We start from the raw sequence: 18,584 nt of genomic DNA on the forward strand, positions 1-18,584 counted from the left end.
TAGTTTTCCTTATCCTGACAGTACTATTTCCATGATCTTTTAAGCCTTAGAAATGAGAAGGAAGTGTTGGGATGCAAGGTAGATTAGCTGAAGCTAAAATGAAAATTACTATGCTTGTTGCTTAATGACAAACTTTACCTATTTAGGGGCCACTAAGCATTTTATAGTATTCTGATACAATTAATTACAAAATATTTTTTGAGAATTAGGTAACGCTTATCAAATTCATCAGTGAAGATTTGATCTCTTCAAAATACAGATTAAGAGAACATGTTAGCTGCAAATGGATCAAAAAATCAAGAATTACTTACAAAACAATTTATATCAAACAAAATCATCTACAGAATAGTATGCATATATATATTATTATAAAATATATTAGTATAGTATTAGAATTATATATTATAATTAGTATAATAGTTTAAAATATAATCTTACTTACCCAAAATATAGCTTTCATAAACACTTAAATAATTACCTTCTATTTTTTTTAGTTCTTTTAAAAGAATTGAAGGCAATAAAAATAGATAATAAAGTAATCGATTTGGGGGTTCACCAGTCTTAAAAGTGAACCTTATATTTCACAACTTTAATTTACATCACTTTTCACTTTTATTATCTACTTCACTGAAATTAAAATTTAATGTAAAATAAAGAGTTGTGCTTTAAGGCAATAGTCACATTTATAACATAACAATTCTCATGATAAAATGTTAATACTATAGAACCCAACTACTGTATATATGTTCTAAACATGGCTTTAATACAAGTCAACAAAACTGCTGAGGAAAGCTAAAGAGATCAGCTAACAATAAGACCTATATAATTCTTTATTATAATCATTTACTAAAACACTATCAATGGTTTTGTGAAAATTAATTTTTGTCACATATGAAAAGTCATACAAAATATACATAAATACACACATATATGTATGGTTTTTCATGCACAAAAGCATTACAGAAAATTTTATTAAATTTAGCTTTAAAAACATTCACTTCTTGGAAATATAAGTACAAGAAGACAATGTGTTGGACTTTATTCCTATATTATTTTTGCAATTTTTTTTAGCATTTAATAGTTATTTTAAATGTCTACTACTTAAAATATTTTAATATTTTACTGTTTAATAAACCTACATGCTTTTTCCAAGTTTCTAGTGCTTGCTCATGCTTGTTTTGAAGACTAAGGAACTTTTCTTCATTTTCTTTCACCTTCTCCCTTTGCAGCTCATTATCTCTTTCAAGGGTCTGCAATAAAATTAATTATCCAAAAAATAATCAATACCACATTAATGAATTTTGATGTGTTTTATGTTGCTTGGACCTTTGCTTCTAACATGCTGAAAGTGCCATACAGATCAGTGATGATGTGCTACCTCAACAATAATTTTCATAAATTAACAGAAAGGTGCTTATAGTTTAGTTAACAGGAAATAGGGGGAGGTTATGAAAGAGAAATGGCTATAAAAGGGTATAAAAACATTGCCATTATTCAGTTTCACTGCACAAGTTTTAATGTACTGAAAAAGTAATATCAACTACAGCACTGAAAAATATGAAATGTAGCACAATCCAGCCTAACCCTACTAAAAATTTTTATCTACCATGGAACATATTTTCCATATCTGTTTATTTCAGAAATTAATTGGCTGGAAAACTCTTAACTACAATTTAAATTTTTAATTTCAAATTAACACTTTTTTAGTAGAGCTTCAATATTTACTATATTAACTTATTACCTCATAAATTAACATATTATATAATCACCACCACACTCCCCTCTCCTGTTCCCAAAAAACCTTTAAAGGGTAAAAATACGACCGTTTTCTAAGACAAGGGTTTAAAAGCAATTAAATCAGTGTCACCAATATTATTAGGTTTCTTCAGTGTCTGCTGATAATCCAAGTAAACTTCTCTAAAAGGACAAATAGTAAGAACTCTCCCTACATGTCTAATATATCTGAAATTTTTATGTTCATTTGTTTATCGTTATTAAAGCTAAGTACATTCAGGGTAAACATCCAAGCCACACAAAGGATAGAAAGAAAAGGCAAAGTTTTCCTCTACTGTTTTTCCAGCTCTCCTCCCCAGAGGTAACCACTCTAGTAGTTTCTTGTGTATCCTTCCAGAAATTATCTATAAGCATACAAGTACATAAAATATATCTTTTTCAGTAGAGATGAAACCACATAATACATACCATGTTGTTCTGCAATCTGCTTTTCTAAAATTATGAATAATGTATCTTGCTTAATTTCCATATCATTATATATAGATCTATCTCATTTTAAAGGCTTCATAGGCCTAGGGGACTTTCAAGATGGCAGAGGAATAAGACGTGGAGATCACCTTCCTCTCTACAAATACATCAAAAATACACCTACAGAACAGTTCCTACAGAACACCTACTGAATGCTGGCAGAAGACCTCAGACTTCCCCAAAAGGCAAGAAACTCCCCACGTACCTGGGTAGGGCAAAAGAAAAACAAAAACAGAGACTAAAGGATAGGGATGGGACGTGCACCTCTGGGAGGGAGCTGTGAAGGAGGAAAAGTTTCCACACACTACGAAGCCCCTTCACTGGCGGAGACGGGGTGGGGGGGAAGATTCGGAGCCACGGAGGAGAGCACAGCAACAGGGGTGCGGAGGGCAAAGTGGAGAGATTCCCACACTGAGGGTCGGTGCCGACCAGCACTCACCAGCCTGAGAGGCTTGTCTGCTGACGCGCTGGGGCGGGTGGGGGCTGGGAGCTGATCAGAGGTCAGATCCCAGGGATAGGACCGGGGTTGGCTGAGTGACCACAGCCTGAAGGGGGCTAGTGCACCACAGCTAGCCGAGAGGGAGTCCAGGAAAAAGTCTGGAGCTGCCAAAGAGACAAGAGACCATTGTTTTGGTGTGCGCGAGGAGAGGGGACTCAGAGCACCACCTAAATGAGCTCCAGAGACGGGCACGAGCCGCGGCTATCAGCACAGACACCAGCGACTGGCATGAAACACTAAGGCTGCTGCTGCAGCCACCAAGAAGCCTGTGTGCGAGCACAGGTCACTCTCCACACCTCCCGTCCCGGGAGCCTGTGCAGCCCGCTACGGCTAGGGTCCCGTGATCCAGGGACAACTTCCCCGGGAGAACACACGGCACGCCTCAGGCTGTTGCAATGTCACGCTGGCCTCTCGCAGGCTCACCTGGTATTCCGTACCCCTCCCTCCCTCTGGCCTGAGGGACCCACAGCCCCCTAACAGATGCCCTCAGGCGACCCACACGCAGAGGCGGGGCCAAATCCAAAGCTGAACCCCAGGAGCTGTGGGAACAAAGAAGAGAAAGGGAAAGTTCTCCCAGCAGCCTCAGGAGCAGCGGATTAAATCTCCACAATCAACTTGATGTACCCTGCATTTGAGGAACACCTGAACAGACAACGAATCATCCCAAAATTGAACTGGTGGACTATGGGAGGAACTGTAGACTTGGGGTTTGCTTTCTGCATCTAATTTGTTTCTGGTTTATGATTATCTTAGTTTAGTATTTAGAGATTATCATTGGTAGATTTGTTAATTGATCTGGTTGCTCTCTTCCTTTTATATATATATACATATATTTTTTTCCCTTTTCTAAGTGTGTACGTGTATGCTTCTTTGTGTGATTTTGTCTGTATAGCTTTGCTTTTACCATATGTCCTAGGGCTCTGTCTGTCTTTTTTCTTTGTTTTCTTTTTTTTAGTATAGTTTCTAGCTCTTGTTATCATTGGTGGATTTGTTTTTCGGTTTGGTTGCTCTCTTCTTTCTTTCTTTTTTTTTTACTAGTTTTTTTTTCTTTTTTTTTTTTGCGATACGCAGGCCTCTCACTGTTGCGGCCTCTCCCGTTGCAGAGCACAGGCTCCGGACGTGCAGGCTCAGCGGCCATGGGTCACGGGCCCAGCTGCTCCGTGGCATGTGGGATCTTCCTGGACCAGGGCACAAACCGGTGTCCCTTGCATTGGCAGGCAGACTCTCAACCACTGCGCCACCAGGGAAGCCCCTTATTACTTTTTTATTTTTAAAATTTTTTTTATTTTAATAACTTTATTTTATTATTATTTTCTATCTTTCTTTCTTTTTTTTCCTCCCTTTTCTTCTGAGCCCTGTGGCTGACAGGGTCTTGGTGCTCTAGCTGGGTATCAGGTCTGAGCCTCTGAGGTGGGAAAGCCGAGTTCAGAACACTGGTCCACCAGAGACCTCCTGGCCCCACATAATATCAATGGCGAAAACTCTCCCAGAGATCTCCATCTCAACGCTAAGACCCAGCTCCACTCAACTACCAGCAAGCTACAGAGAGGCTGCATAAAATCATAATAAGTTCACAGAAACCCCAAAACACACCACCAGCTGCGGTCCTGCCAACCAGAAAGACAAGATCCAGCTTCATCTACAAGAACACAGGCGTCAGTACCCTCCACCAGGAAGCCTACACAAGTCACTGAATGAACCATACCGACTGGGGGCAGACACCAAAAACAATGGGAACTACGAACCTGCAGCCTGCGAAATGGAGACCCCACAGTAAGTAAAGCAAAATGAGAAGACAGAGAAACACATGGCAGATGAAGGAGCAAGGTAAACACTCACGAGACCAAACAAATGAAGAGGAAATAGGCAGTCTATGTGAAAAGGAATTCAGAGTAATGATAGTAAAGATGACCCAAAATCTTGGATATAGAATGGAGAAAACACAGGAAAAGTTTAACAAGGACCTAGAAGAACGAAAGAGCAAACAAACAATGATGAACAACACAATAAATGAAATTAAAAATTCTCTAGAAGGAATCAATAGCAGAATAACTGAGGCAGAAGAACAGATAAGTGACCTGCAAGATAAAATAGTGGAAATAACTACCGCAGAGCAAAATAAAGAAAAAAGAATGAAAAGAACTGAGGACAGTCTCAGAGACCTCTGGGACAACATTAAATGCACCAACAATCAAATTATAGGGGTCCCAGAAGAAGAGAAAAAGAAAGGGGCTGAGAAAATATTTGAAGAGATTATAGTTGAAAACTTCCCTAATATGGGAAAGGAAATAGTCAATCAAGTCCAGGAAGCACAGAGAGTCCCATACAGGTTAAATCCAAGGAGAAACAAGCCAAGACACATATTAATCAAACTATCAAAAATTAAATACAAAGAAAAAATATTAAAAGCAGCAAGGGAAAAGCAACAAATAACATACAAGGGAATCCACATAAGGTTAACAGCTGATCTTTCAGCAGAAACTCTGCAAGCCAGAAAGGAGTGGCAGGACATATTTAAAGTGATGAAGGGAAAAACCTACAACCAAGATTACTCTACCCAGCAAGGATCTCATTCAGATTTGAGAGAGAAATTAAAACTTCTACAGACAAGCAAAAGCTAACAGAATTCCGCACTGCCAAACCAGCTTTACAAAAATGCTAAAGGAACTTCTCTAGGCAGGAAACATAAGAGAAGGAAAAGACCTACAATAAAAACCCAAAACAGGGGGCTTCCCTGGTGGCGCAGTGGTTGGGAGTCCGCCTGCCGATGCAGGGGACCCGGGTTCGTGCCCCAGTCCGGGAAGATCCCACATGCCGCGGAGCGGCTGGGCCCGTGAGCCATGGCCGCTGAGCCTGCGCGTCCGGAGCCTGTGCTCCGCAACGGGAGAGGCCACAACAGTGAGAGGCCCACGTACCACAAAAAAAAAAAAAAAAAACAAACCCAAAACAATTCAGAAAATGCTAATAGGAACATACATATCAATAATTACCTTAAATGTAAATGGATTAAATGCTCCAACCAAAAGACATAGACTGGCTGAATGGATACAAAAACAAGACCCATATATCTGCTGTCTACAAGAAACCCACTTCAGACCTAGGCACACATACAGACTGAAAATGAGGGGATGGAAAAAGATATTCCATGGAAATGGAAATCAAAAGAAAGCTGGAGTAGCAATTCTCATCAGAAAAAATGGACTTTAAAATAAAGATTATTACAAGAGACAAAGAAGGACACTACATAATGATCAAGGGACCAATCCAAGAAGAAGATATAACAATTGTAAATATTTATGCACCCAACATAGGAGCACCTCAATACATAAGGCAAATGTTAACAGCCATAAAAGGGGAAATCAACACTAACACAATAATAGTAGGGGACTTTAACACCCCACTTTCACCAATGGACAGATCATTCAAAATGAAAATAAATAAGGAAACACAAGCTTTAAATGATACATTAAACAAGATGGACTTAACTGATATTTATAGGACAGTCCATCCAAAAACAACAGAATACACTTTCTTCTCAAGTGCTCATGGAATATTCTCCAGGATAGATCACATCTTGGGCCACAAATCAAGCCTTGGTAAATTTAAGAAAATTGAAATCGTACCAAGTATCTTTTCTGATCATAATGCTATGAGACTAGATATGAATTACAGGAAAAAAATCTGTAAAAAATATAAACACACTACTAAATAACCAAGAGATCACTGAAGAAATTAAAGAGGAAATCAAAAAATGCCTAGAAACAAATGACAATGAAAACATGACAACCCAAAACCTATGGGATGCAGAAAAAGCAGTTCTAGGAGGGAAGCTGATAGCAACACAACCCTACCTCAAGAAACAAGAAACATCTCAAATAAACAACCAACCTTACATCTAAAGCAATTAGTCAAAGAAGAACCCAAAAACCCCAAAGTTAGCAGAAGGAAAGAAATCATAAAGATCAGATCAGAAATAAATGAAAAAGAAATGAAGGAAATGATAGCAAAGATCAATAAAACTAAAAGCTGGTTCTTTGAGAAGATAAACAAAATTGATAAACCATTAGCCAGACTCATCAAGAAAAAGAGGGAGAAGACTCAAATCAATAGAATTAGAAACGAAAAAGGGGAAGTAACAACCGACACTGCAAAAATACAAAGGATCATGAGAGATTACTACAAGCAACTATATGCCAATAAAATGGACAATCTGGAAGAAATGGACAAATTCTTAGAAAAGCACAACCTCCCGAGACTGAACCAGCAAGAAATAGAAAATATAAACAGACCAATCACAAGCACTGAAATTGAGACTGTAATTAAAAATCTTCCAACAAACAAAAGCTCAGGAATAGATGACTTCACAAGTGAATTCTATCAAACATTTAGAGAAGAGCTAACACCTATCCTTCTCAAACTCTTCCAAAATACAGCAGAGGGAGGAACACTCCCAAACTCATTCTATGAGGCCACCATCACCTTGATAGCAAAACCAGAAAAAGATGTCACAAAAAAAAAAGAAAACTACAGGCCAATATCACTGATGAACATAGACGCAAAAATCCTCAACAAAATACTAGCAAACAGAATCCCAAAGCACATTAAAAGGATCATACACCATGATCAAGTGGGGTTTATCCCAGGAATGCAAGGATTCTTCAGTATGCGCAAATCAATCAATGTGATAAACCATATTAACAAATTGAAGGAGAAAAACCATATGATCATTTCAATAGATGCAGAAAAAGCTTTCAACAAAATTCAACACCCATTTATGATACAAACCCTCCAGAAAGTAGGCATAGAGGGAACTAACCTCAACATAATAAAGGCCATATATGACAAACCCACAGCCAACAACGTTCTCAATGGTGAAAAACTGAAACCATTTCCTCTAAGATCAGGCACAAGACAAGGTTGTCCACTCTCACCACTATTATTCAACATAGTTTTGGAAGTCTACCCACAGCAATCAGAGAAGAAAAAGAAATAAAAGGAATCCAAATTGGAAAGAAGTAAAGCTGTCACTGTTTGCAAATTACATGATACTATACGTAGAGAATCCTAAAGATGCTACTAGAAAACTACTAGAGCTAATCAATGAATTTGGTAAAGTAGCAGGATACAAAATTAATGCACAGAAATCTCTTGCATTCCTAAACACTAATGATGAAAAATCTGAAACAGAAATTAAGGAAACTCTCCCATTTGCCACTGCAACAAAAAGAATAAAATACCTAGGAATAAACCTACCTAAGGAGACAAAAGACTTGTATGCAGAAAACTATAAGACACTGATGAAAGAAATTAAAGATGATACAAATAGATGGAGAGATATACCATGTTCTTGGATTGGAAGAATCAACATTGTGAAAATGACTATACTACCCAAAGGAATCTGCAGATTCAGTGCAATCCCTCTCGAACTACCAATGGCATTTTTCACAGAACTAGAACCAAAAATTTCATTATTTGTATGGAAATACAAAAGACCCCAAGTAGCCAAAGCAATCTTGAGAAAGAAAAATGGAGCTGGAGGAATCATGCTCCATGACTTCAGACTATCATACAGAGCTACAGTAATCAAGACAGTATGGTACTGGCACAAAACAGAAATATAGATCAATGGAACAGGATAGAAAGCCCAGAGATAAACACACGCACATATGGTCACCTTAACTTTGATAAAGGAGGCAAGAATATACAATGGAGAAAAGACAGCCTCTTCAGTAAGTGGTGCTGGGCAAACTGGACAGCTGCATGTAAAAGAATGAAATTAGAACACTCCCTAACACCATACACAAAAATGAACTCTAAATGGATTAAAGACCTAAATGAAAGGCCAGACACTATAAAACTCTTAGAGGAAAACATAGGCAGAAAACTCTATGCCATAAATCATCCTTTTTGACCCACCTCCAAGAGAAATGGAAATGAAAACAAAAATAAACAGATGAGATCTAATGAAACTTAAAAGCTTTTGCACAGCAAAGGAAAGCATAAACAAGACAAAAAGACAGCCCTCAGAATGGGAGAAAATATTTGCAAATGAAGAAACTGACCAAGGATTAATCTCCAAAATTTACAAGCAGCTCATGCAGCTCAATATCAAAAAACCAAACAACACAATCCAAAAATGGGCAGAAGATCTAAACAGACATTTCTCCAAAGAAGATATACAGATTGCCAACAAACACATGAAAGAATGCTCGACATCACTAATGATTAGAGAAATGCAAATCAAAACTACATTGAGGTGTCACCTCACACCAGTCAGAATGGCCATCATCCAAAAATCTACAAACAATAAATGCTGGAGATGTTGTGGAGAAAAGGGAACCCTCTTGCACTGTTGGTGGGAATGTAAATTGATACAGCTACTATGGAGAACAGTATGGAGGTTCCTTAAAAAACTAAAAATAGAACTACCATATGACCCAGCAATCCCACTACTGGGCATACACCCTGAGAAAACCATAATTCAAAAAGAGTCATGTACCAAAATGTTCATTGCAGTTCTGTTTACAATAACCAGGACGTGGAAGTAACCTAAGCATCCATCGATAGATGAATGGATAAAGAAGATGTGGCACATATATACAATGGAATATTACTCAGCCATAAAAAGAAACAGAATTGAGTTATTTGTAGTGAGGTGGACGGGCCTAGAGTCTGTCATACAGAGTTAAGTGAGTCAGAAAGAGAAAAACAAATACTGTATGCTAACACATATATATGGAATCTAAAAAAAAAAAAAGTGGTTCTGAAGAACTTAGGGGCAGGACAGGAATAAAGATGCAGACGTAGAGAATGGACTTGAGGACACGGGGAGGCAGAAGGGTAAGCAGGGACGAAGTGAGAGAGTGGCACAGACTTATATATACTACCAAATGTAAAATAGATAGCTAGTGGGAAGCAGCCACATAGCACAGGGAAATCAGCTTGGTGCTTTGTGTCCACCTAAAGGGGTGCAATAGGGAGGGTGGTAGGCAGATGCAAGAGGGAGGAGATATGAGGATGTGGAGATATGTATATGTATAGCTGATTCACCTTGTTATACAGCAGAAACTAACAAACCATTGTAAAGCAATTATATTCCAATAAAGATGTTAAAAAATAATAATAACAATGGGGGCTATTCTGCAAAAGGTCATCCAGCAAGTCACTCAGAATTGCATGACAGGTCCCCTCAAATGGGAACTCAACACAGAGGAACTTGCCCCACTGAGGAATGGAAAATAGACTTTACTCAAATTCCCAGAGCCCCAGGAAATTTTAAATCCCTGTTAGTGTTTGTACCTTTTTCGGAATGAGTGAAAGCATATCCCACCTGGACAGAAAAAAATCTCTGAAATAGTTAAAGCCCTCATTATGGAAATTACTCCCTAATTTGGATCGTCTAACACCCTTCAAAGTGACAATGGACCGGCTGCTGTCTCTAGCATAACCCAACAAGTGTCTAAAGCGTTGTGTATTGATTAGAAACTACATTTATCCTGAGACTACAATCAACAGGAAAAGGTGAGAAAATGAATCATACATTTAAAAAATGAGCAATGCTAAAGTATGTCGAGACTAACTTCACTTGGGATAAGGCCTTGCCAGTTGCCCTGTTATGGATTAGAGTGGATTCCAGAAGCAAGCTTAAATTAAGTCCCTTTGAAATTTTGTGTGGCAGGCTTTTCCAGGTGTCTACTCAGGCAGAAGAATCCAGTGATGTTTTAAAAGGACCTACTATTGCTAATTATGTCAAAATTATAGCCACTATACCAACCTCTGTTTATAAGTGTGCTTCCAATAGGTCTGCCTATCCACCTGAAGTACCCCTGGACCCTATTCAACCCAAACACCTCATCCTCCTCAAAAGCTGGAAAGAGCAAGGACATGACGATCAGTTGGCTGTGAAGTGGACAGGATGGGGCCATATGAGATCTTGCTAACCACTCAGTTATGAGTGAAAGCAGCTGGGGTTAAGCCATGGATTCACCACACCCGTGAAGGCAGAACCCACAACGTCAAAGCACCAAGGAGAGTCTCTAAGCTAGAGGAAACTACAGTAGACAGTGGACTTGTGAGCCTCTGAAGATTTAAGATTTCTGTTCAAATAAAGATAAGTAATAAAAGCAAAAAAATAAATAAATAAAATAAAGGCTTCATAGTATTCCATCTATTTAGAGTTCTCAATTACTATACAGATTATCAATATGCAAGGATATAATTATGCAAAATTATGGAAACATCTAAAAAAAGCATTTTGCAATTTTAACATGAAGATTCTCCTCTAGCTCATAAAGAACTATGCACTTTGAGAGCACTCAATGAATACCTATTTTGACTGCCTCTACTTTAGGACAATGCAAATATTTTTATATAAGTCATGATTTCATCTTAATTTATAGGTACATATTATAATAACAGGGCAGTCTCTGAATATTTACAATGGCATGTATTTAATAGATGCTTAGTACTTTAACATTGTAATAAATATTTACAGTATTTATATTAATAACACTGTATTTTAAGATGGACAAATCAAAGTTTAGAGGAGACATGGGAGAGTATACCACAGACTTTATCCTAGTAATAATAAATGACCAAGAGCATTATGTTCTTAAAAAGTATATTATATTAATATATATCAATCATTTCCTGTCCCTACTTATACCCCCATCTAAAAGAAACTGCCAGGTTTTTTCTCAGTTTCCATGTTTTGGAGACATTCCATCTTTCCCTTAGAATTTGGACCAATTGCTCTTTCATTCTGCTACACTGATCAGGTAATCTCTGAAAATTTCCTTTTTTCTTCTGTGATGGGTCTCCTGTTTCCTAGATCCCATGATTTCCTCTTGGTTTACTCCCTTGTCTTGATAAAGCAACCTTTCTACTACTTCTTGATAAAGGAGGCATTTTTGAGACCCTGCTTGTCTGAAAATATGTTTATTCTACCAATACTCAACAACTTCTTTGGCTAAATACCATACAATTCTGCTTTGGAACCTCTGAAGGCATGGTTCTATTATCTTCTACCTTCAGTGCTGCCAATGAAAAGTCTGAAGTCATTATGTTGCCATTCTCATTTTGGATCCTTCCTATGTGACCTACTTTTTTTTCTCCCACCGAGAGTTTTATAATCTTCTCTTTAAGTGTAGTATGAAATTTCGTAATGATATGCACTGGTGTTAGGCAAAACAAACTCAGATCCTTCAGTTCTGGGTTACTTTCCTGCATTATTTCTTTGGTCACTTGCTCTCCTTCCATCTTCTCTGTTCTCTCTGAAACTCACCAGACCTCTTGAACTGACCCCTCATTTTCTTCCTTTCCTGTTTTTCATCTTCTTGTCTTTTGGTTCTACTTTCTCAGATCATCTTGATATTATCTTCCAACTTTTCCATTGTACTTTTTCATGTCTACTAATACATTTATTTTAAGGGTTCTCTTTTATTCTAGGAATGTTTCTTTCTTTAACTCAATTACTGTTTTGTGGATTAATAAATATATTTCTCTTAACTGAGTATATTTTCTTAGCTTCTCCAAGTTTTTTTTCATTACCCTGTTTGTTTTGTTTGTTTTTCACACTGGAGACTTTCTTCAAATATCCAGTGATCCTTAACTGCTTGTTCATATTTAACAATGAAATATTAAAAAGCTGGCTGAAAGCTTTGTCAACTACAAAATTTTGTCACTATAATGGTGGGCTTCACTGTGCACTGATCTGGCTGAGTTGTTTCATCGGGAGAGCTTAACTGCAGCAGCTATAGTCTCTTCTCTTGAGCAGGTTAGTTGCCCTATAATGGAATCTTCCATTCTGCTGCCTGGATGTTACAAGGCTAACTGTCCTCTTAAGGACTAGGCTGGGAGGTTTCAGAATTCAGTATTTAGACTTCCCAAACTGTTTTCAATACAATACTCTTAGTACTGTGCTGGTAAATAGGGTCTCAAAAAAAAAAAAGCCTGATTTGCAGCACTTGCCAATTTCATTAGTGTTAAAAACCCCACCATGGTCAACTCAAGCTACCACTCATTTGAACCAACTTACAAAATGACAACAGCTCTAACAACTAGCTCTCCCTGGTACCAGTTGCCGCTAGCACACTACTGAATCTCCCAAACCTCAGTTGCTCCTCAAACTCTCCAAAGTAATTCTCCAATCTTCTGCCAAACAGAAGACAGGGAGTGCCTATTTGTGCAGGGTAGGGGAAAGAATCTGGATATGCAACAGCTTCCTATATAGACCTTCTAGTTTTTGGCTTCAGTTGTGCACCTTACTTCTAGAGGCACATGATGCTTGCAATTCCTGATTATTTCTGTATCTTCAACTTGGGTTTCTACTTTCTCTCATTTGCTAAGTAAATTACTAATTTTCCATATGGTTCCCACTTTTAAAACTTAATTTTTATCGTTTCTTCTCCCTATTTCCTCATCCTTGTGGATTTATTAATGTCATTTATTGCAGTTTCAGAAGGAAATAGAAGGGAATGTATAGGTTCAATCTGATATGTTTAACCAGAAGCCCTGACCTAGCAATATTTGAACTTGCAAAGAGTCTGAATTTACTCATTGTTAATCATTCATTAATTTAATAAGATTTAATGAGCTCCTACTATGTGGCAGATACTCTTTTGGGCTCTTATTAGTGAAAATGTTACTCTTTTTATGGAATTTACAGTCTACCAGGAAGTTATTTGCTATTATTTGCATCTGGATTAATAAGTCTGAAAACCCTCTCTGAAAAAATGTATATTGTGGAAAATCAAAATAAAACCACCTGTTAAGGCTTTAATATACCAAAAACTAAGTAAATTATTCTGGTTAATACTATGTTAACACTATGACTATAGGAGCAAACTAAATAAATAAATTATTCTTCCTAACACTATGATAATAGCAGCATAACTATACTTTTATCTGGACTAAACTATGATTAAATCATAGTAGAAAATATTCTCTATCATGAGAATTTAGGTCTCTACGCTCCAAATTGTACTTAAAAAAAAATAAGACAGATGATAGCATGATTGCAGAGCACTGAAAAACAGTAGGCCATTATGAAGAGTAATGATCCCTTTTAGTACAGGTGGAATTAGAATGCTCCTCGGGAAAACACTTGAGATATCTATGCAGCATAATCCTCAGCAACAGTTAAACATTAATATTTTGTTATACTATATATCAGTGGTTCTCCAACACCAGTCTGTAAACAAGTACTGATCCATGACAAAAATCTCACTAGTCCATGGCAAAAAATGTCAATATAAAGTCATCAAGTGTGTTCTCTTGTAAAGGACTGTCCTTTATCTGATATTACATCCTTAATATACTTTTGGTGTTAAAACATTATCTTTTATAAAATGAAAGTGATGATAGATGGTATTGTTTATTTTTTAATGTCCTTATCTGTTAAAAAGCGGACAATTCTAACCTGTTCTTGCCAATACTTCGTTTGAAATTTTACTATATGAAATCTAGTTTCTCCATGTACTGTCAAGGCTCAGGCAATAATGGGGCTGGTAAAAGAGAGAGGCATTTGGATTATCTAAAATACTGGCAGTTATAGTTAAAAGATCCTGGAACCACAGTTACCTTCATCACTAACTCAAAGAAACACATGACTACATATATTTATGACTACTGTAGGCCCTGTAGAATTCAACAATACATAAACATTGGATTTAGAGCCGATGAAGGGCAATTTGAAAGTTGCAGTCTTTGTATAACTGATGTAACAAGAATGGCAGTTCTCACAGATCTAGGAAAAAATATCTTAACAATGTAATGTTGTAGAAATAGTGCTGAAGTAGAATCAAGACAAAGATTTAATTCTGGTTTTGCCACTAATTATAGGGTCTTGAAGTACACTGCTTACATTTAGTGGATCTCTATTTCATCACAAAATGAAATGGTTGGACTGGCTAATCTCTAACATTTTGATCATCCTAAAAATCTACGCATCAACTCCTTTAAATGGATTGAAAATTATCAGACAATCCTGATAACTGTTACTCATCAACAATTTGGATAAATTATATCATATGTTTCTTGAGAGAAGGTTCAACACCTTAGAGAAACAGTCCCAGTTATGCATCTATAGGGTGGGTAGAAGAGGTGAGGGGGGGAGATACTTGCTGATAACTGGACTTTAAGAGAAATTTTTTTAAACTAATCTTTTATTGGAGTAGATGAAAGCGTTAAAAGAAGGGAGAGATTTGGCTCTAGTATACGTTTTCCCTCTCCCTAGTACTGGGGGCAGGCAAAAGAAAAGAGGAAGGCAAACCTCTCTTTACATGACTAGTCATAGAACATCAATGGTAAGAAGATAAGTGTTTCATTGTTCAGGTTAAGTTTGGTTTCATTCAATGATGATGGACTCAGCATAATTTCTGGGGCCAGGTGCCAGAAATTAAAGACACTTAGATATAAAACTTTTTATTTTCTTTGTGGTTCCTCCCTCCTTCTCTCTTTCTCTCTCTCCCCCTCTCTTTTTTCCTTCCTTTCCACCTACCATGGTGTTTTTTATTTTCTACTTAATGCTATGGTCCCCTGGGATATTCACAGGCCAAAGGCAGACCCTCACAGATGCCTCAGGGCCTCACCACACGACTCAGCACTGGGTTCTACCTCCTGCAAGCTGCTAGACCTATGTATTATGTCCTGGCTGAAGTTGGTGAAGTCAGTCTCTCCATCCCATGGTTCCTCTGCCTCAACCTATGGTAGGTGGGTAACCTCTAAAGGACTGCAACTGCCAGGCAGGGATGCAACTCAGTACCTGGACTGGTGACTCACTCCCTGCCAAGGCACCTACCTAATGTGCCGGGGCATTGCCAACCTGGGACAGAGGATGCTTCAGGGCACATGTACTCAGCTCAGACCCTCCCTGCTACATCTAGGCCTCCACCTGTGTTAAAGGGCAACAAGAGAACACAAGCCTCTACCCACCAATGTGACCCAGTCGACTCACAGCAGTGGCAAGACAGGAGCAGGGAGGCTAAGGCTGTGCCGGGCTGAGGGCACCAAAGGGTAGAAGAGCCAGAAGCCAAGAATGGTTCCTGGTAGGCAGTAGGGGGCAGGAGAACGCTGGAGCTGAGGCTTCAAGCCCCAGTGCATGCTCCATTTTCTCATCAGACTTAATTTACAAAACATATATTCAAATATAAAAATTAAAAATGGGGCTTCCCTGGTGGCACAGTGGTTAAGAATCTGCCTGCTGATGCAGGGGACATGGGTTTGAGCCTGGGTCCAGGAAGATCCCACATGCTGTGGAGCAACTAAGCCTGTGGGCCACAACTACTGAGCCTGCGCTCTAGAGCCCACGAGCCACAACTACTGTAGCCCATGCCTAGAGCCCGTGCTCTGCAACAAGAGAAGCCACTACAATGAGAAGCCGGTGCACCGCAATGAAGAGTAGCCCCTGCTCGCCGCAACTAGAGAAAGCCTGCGCACAGCAACGAAGACCCAACGCAGCCAAAAATAAATTAAATAAATAAATAAAATTTTTAAAAAATGTTAAGACGGGGCTTCCCTGGTGGCGCAGTGGTTGAGAATCTGCCTGCCAATGCTGGGGACATGGGTTCGAGCCCTAGTCTGGGAAGATCTCACTTGCCACAGAGCAACTAGGCCTGTGAGCCACAACTAGTGAGCCTGCGCGTCTGGAGCTTGTGCTCCGCAACAAGAGAGGCCGCGACAGTGACAGGCCCGCGCACCGCGATGAAGAGTGGCCCCTGCTCGCCGCAACTAGAGAAAGCCCTCGCACAGAAATGAAGACCCAACACAGCCAAAAATAAATTAATTAATTTTAAAAAAATGTTAAGATAGTGACCACAGAATATTAAACCTGAACTCAAGGCTCCTCTGGGCTTTATGCAACTGTACTGGTTACATTCCCATGAAGCTGGCCCAGGCCTCTGCTGAGAGTAGTCTTTTTGTGGGAGGTGAATGTACTTTTCCTGGGAAATGCTCAGCTCCACCCTTCATTACCAAGAATCCCTTCAGGGGCGCACAAATATTTTCCACTGGCCACCCCAGTGGAACATGTCCCCAACGCCTTCTCTTGAGTTGAACATCCCATCACTTGGCAGTTCCTGCTCTTCCACTAACCTCCACGTGCCTTCACATAGAGCCAAGGAACCACCATATTCTCAATTTTGCATGCTTCCAGGGCCATATAGCATTAGAACAAGCATAATATACACTTCAAGCTCCACTAGAACAGATTACTCCAAAAACTTTCCTCCTTGAAATTTCTAGACTAGCACTGGGCATCAGTCTACATGTTCTTGGTATACACTTCAAAACTTCAAGAAACATATGCCAAGTTCTCCCACGTGAACTTATCACATTTTACTGGCAACACCACAGTGGACCTTCAGGTTTCGACAGCATCTCAAACATCCATCTAAAAAACAAGATGGCAGTTTCCCCTTTTTGTACCCCAATTTTTACACGATTTTCCTGTAGACTCTTTCACTTAGATTCATGAGGGGAAATGCATCTCTCTCTATTAGGGATGTAAGAGAAAAATCTCTCTTAATGAACCTGCACTCCCAAAACATCAGTGGCCATAACTTCTCCTCCACAATCATTTTCGTATATATACTGGGAAGAGGATGATGGGGTGATTGCTATGGTAATAGGGCCAGTTCTATCATGTTCCTGTGAAGAGGGAGCTTCCACCCCCCCACCCCGCTCCATTTCTGTGAGGTCACAGATTCCTCTCCTAGAATGTGCTGACACTTGTCACCTTTTATTTTCAGTTTTGGATCTTGGCCACAATTCTAAGACACAGAAAAAAAAAACACAAACCCATCCAATCTGCTACAAATCAGTTACTTGATAAAATTGAACATTTAACTAGCAACTTAAATGTTAAAATAAAACATGCTCATAAATTTTACCTCAAAAAGCAAACAAAAGATCTGTCAAGTACTGAACTCTATTTAATGATGCTCATGATGTAATATGTTAAGGGTGAAGTGTACAGATGACTGCAATTTACTTTGAAATGCATATTATAAAAAAGGGGTGGAGAAACATATGATAAAGCAAATAGGTAAAATATTAATTGTAGAATCTAGGCGGTAGGTATATGATTGTTTATGATACAATTCAACTTTCCTGTATGTTCAAAAATTTTCATTAAAAATGCTGGGGAAAAATAAATAAATAAAATAAAATAAATGCTCATTATTTTGGACATTGATAACAAGCTGATGAAGGAGACCAATATTTTACCCTTAAAATTCAAAATGATCTCAGATAAAGTTGGACAGACGAATGCAACTAAACAGGTAAAACTCATTAGATGAAAATATACTTTTATATATATATATATATATATATATATATAAAATCAGGATATGTATATATATCCTGATTATTTTCTTTTAGTACCTTCAATTCTTCTTCCATTTTAGTATTAGCTTGAGTCTGTTGCTGAAGTAACTGCTGCAATTGTTGGAAAGAAATGATGATGCCCTATAAAAAAGTATAAATATGACATATTAATTGATAAAGTTTTAAGGCAGTAGGTATGTTTCTAAACTCATTCTTAAAAATATATTTTTCTAGTTTCTTAACTTATTATCTTTACAGTTTAATTTCAATGCCATAATAAACAATATACTGAAATTAACTAATGGTATATTTTATTAATTTAATATTTAACATAATTTGTATTACATGATTTCTTACAAAGTATTATTTCTAAGAGTTCCTCAAATAATTAACAAAGTTTTTGAAATGGACCACAAATTCTGTGACATTACTGAAAAATGTAAAGCATTCAAAACTAAAACTTCTGTTGGTTTTTTCCCCAAATGGTAAATATTAT

General features: G+C 38.0%; 1 protein-coding gene across 1 annotated transcript in view; it reads right to left on the minus strand.

The window, feature by feature from the left end:
* The window catches only part of CCDC73 (coiled-coil domain containing 73), a 105,520-nt gene that overhangs the window by 22,619 nt on the left and 64,317 nt on the right, over nt 1–18,584 (minus strand). Inside the window, exons 11-12 of the mRNA XM_060018646.2 lie at nt 18,128–18,229; nt 1,140–1,253 (exon numbers count right to left, since the gene is read on the minus strand). Of these exons, the coding sequence (XP_059874629.1) occupies nt 1,140–1,253; nt 18,128–18,229 (216 nt within the window). The remainder of the gene's footprint in view (nt 1–1,139; nt 1,254–18,127; nt 18,230–18,584) is intronic.

The sequence above is a fragment of the Delphinus delphis genome, chromosome 8 (genome assembly GCF_949987515.2).
Source record: "Delphinus delphis chromosome 8, mDelDel1.2, whole genome shotgun sequence".
Classification (NCBI taxonomy): Eukaryota; Metazoa; Chordata; class Mammalia; order Artiodactyla; family Delphinidae; genus Delphinus; species Delphinus delphis.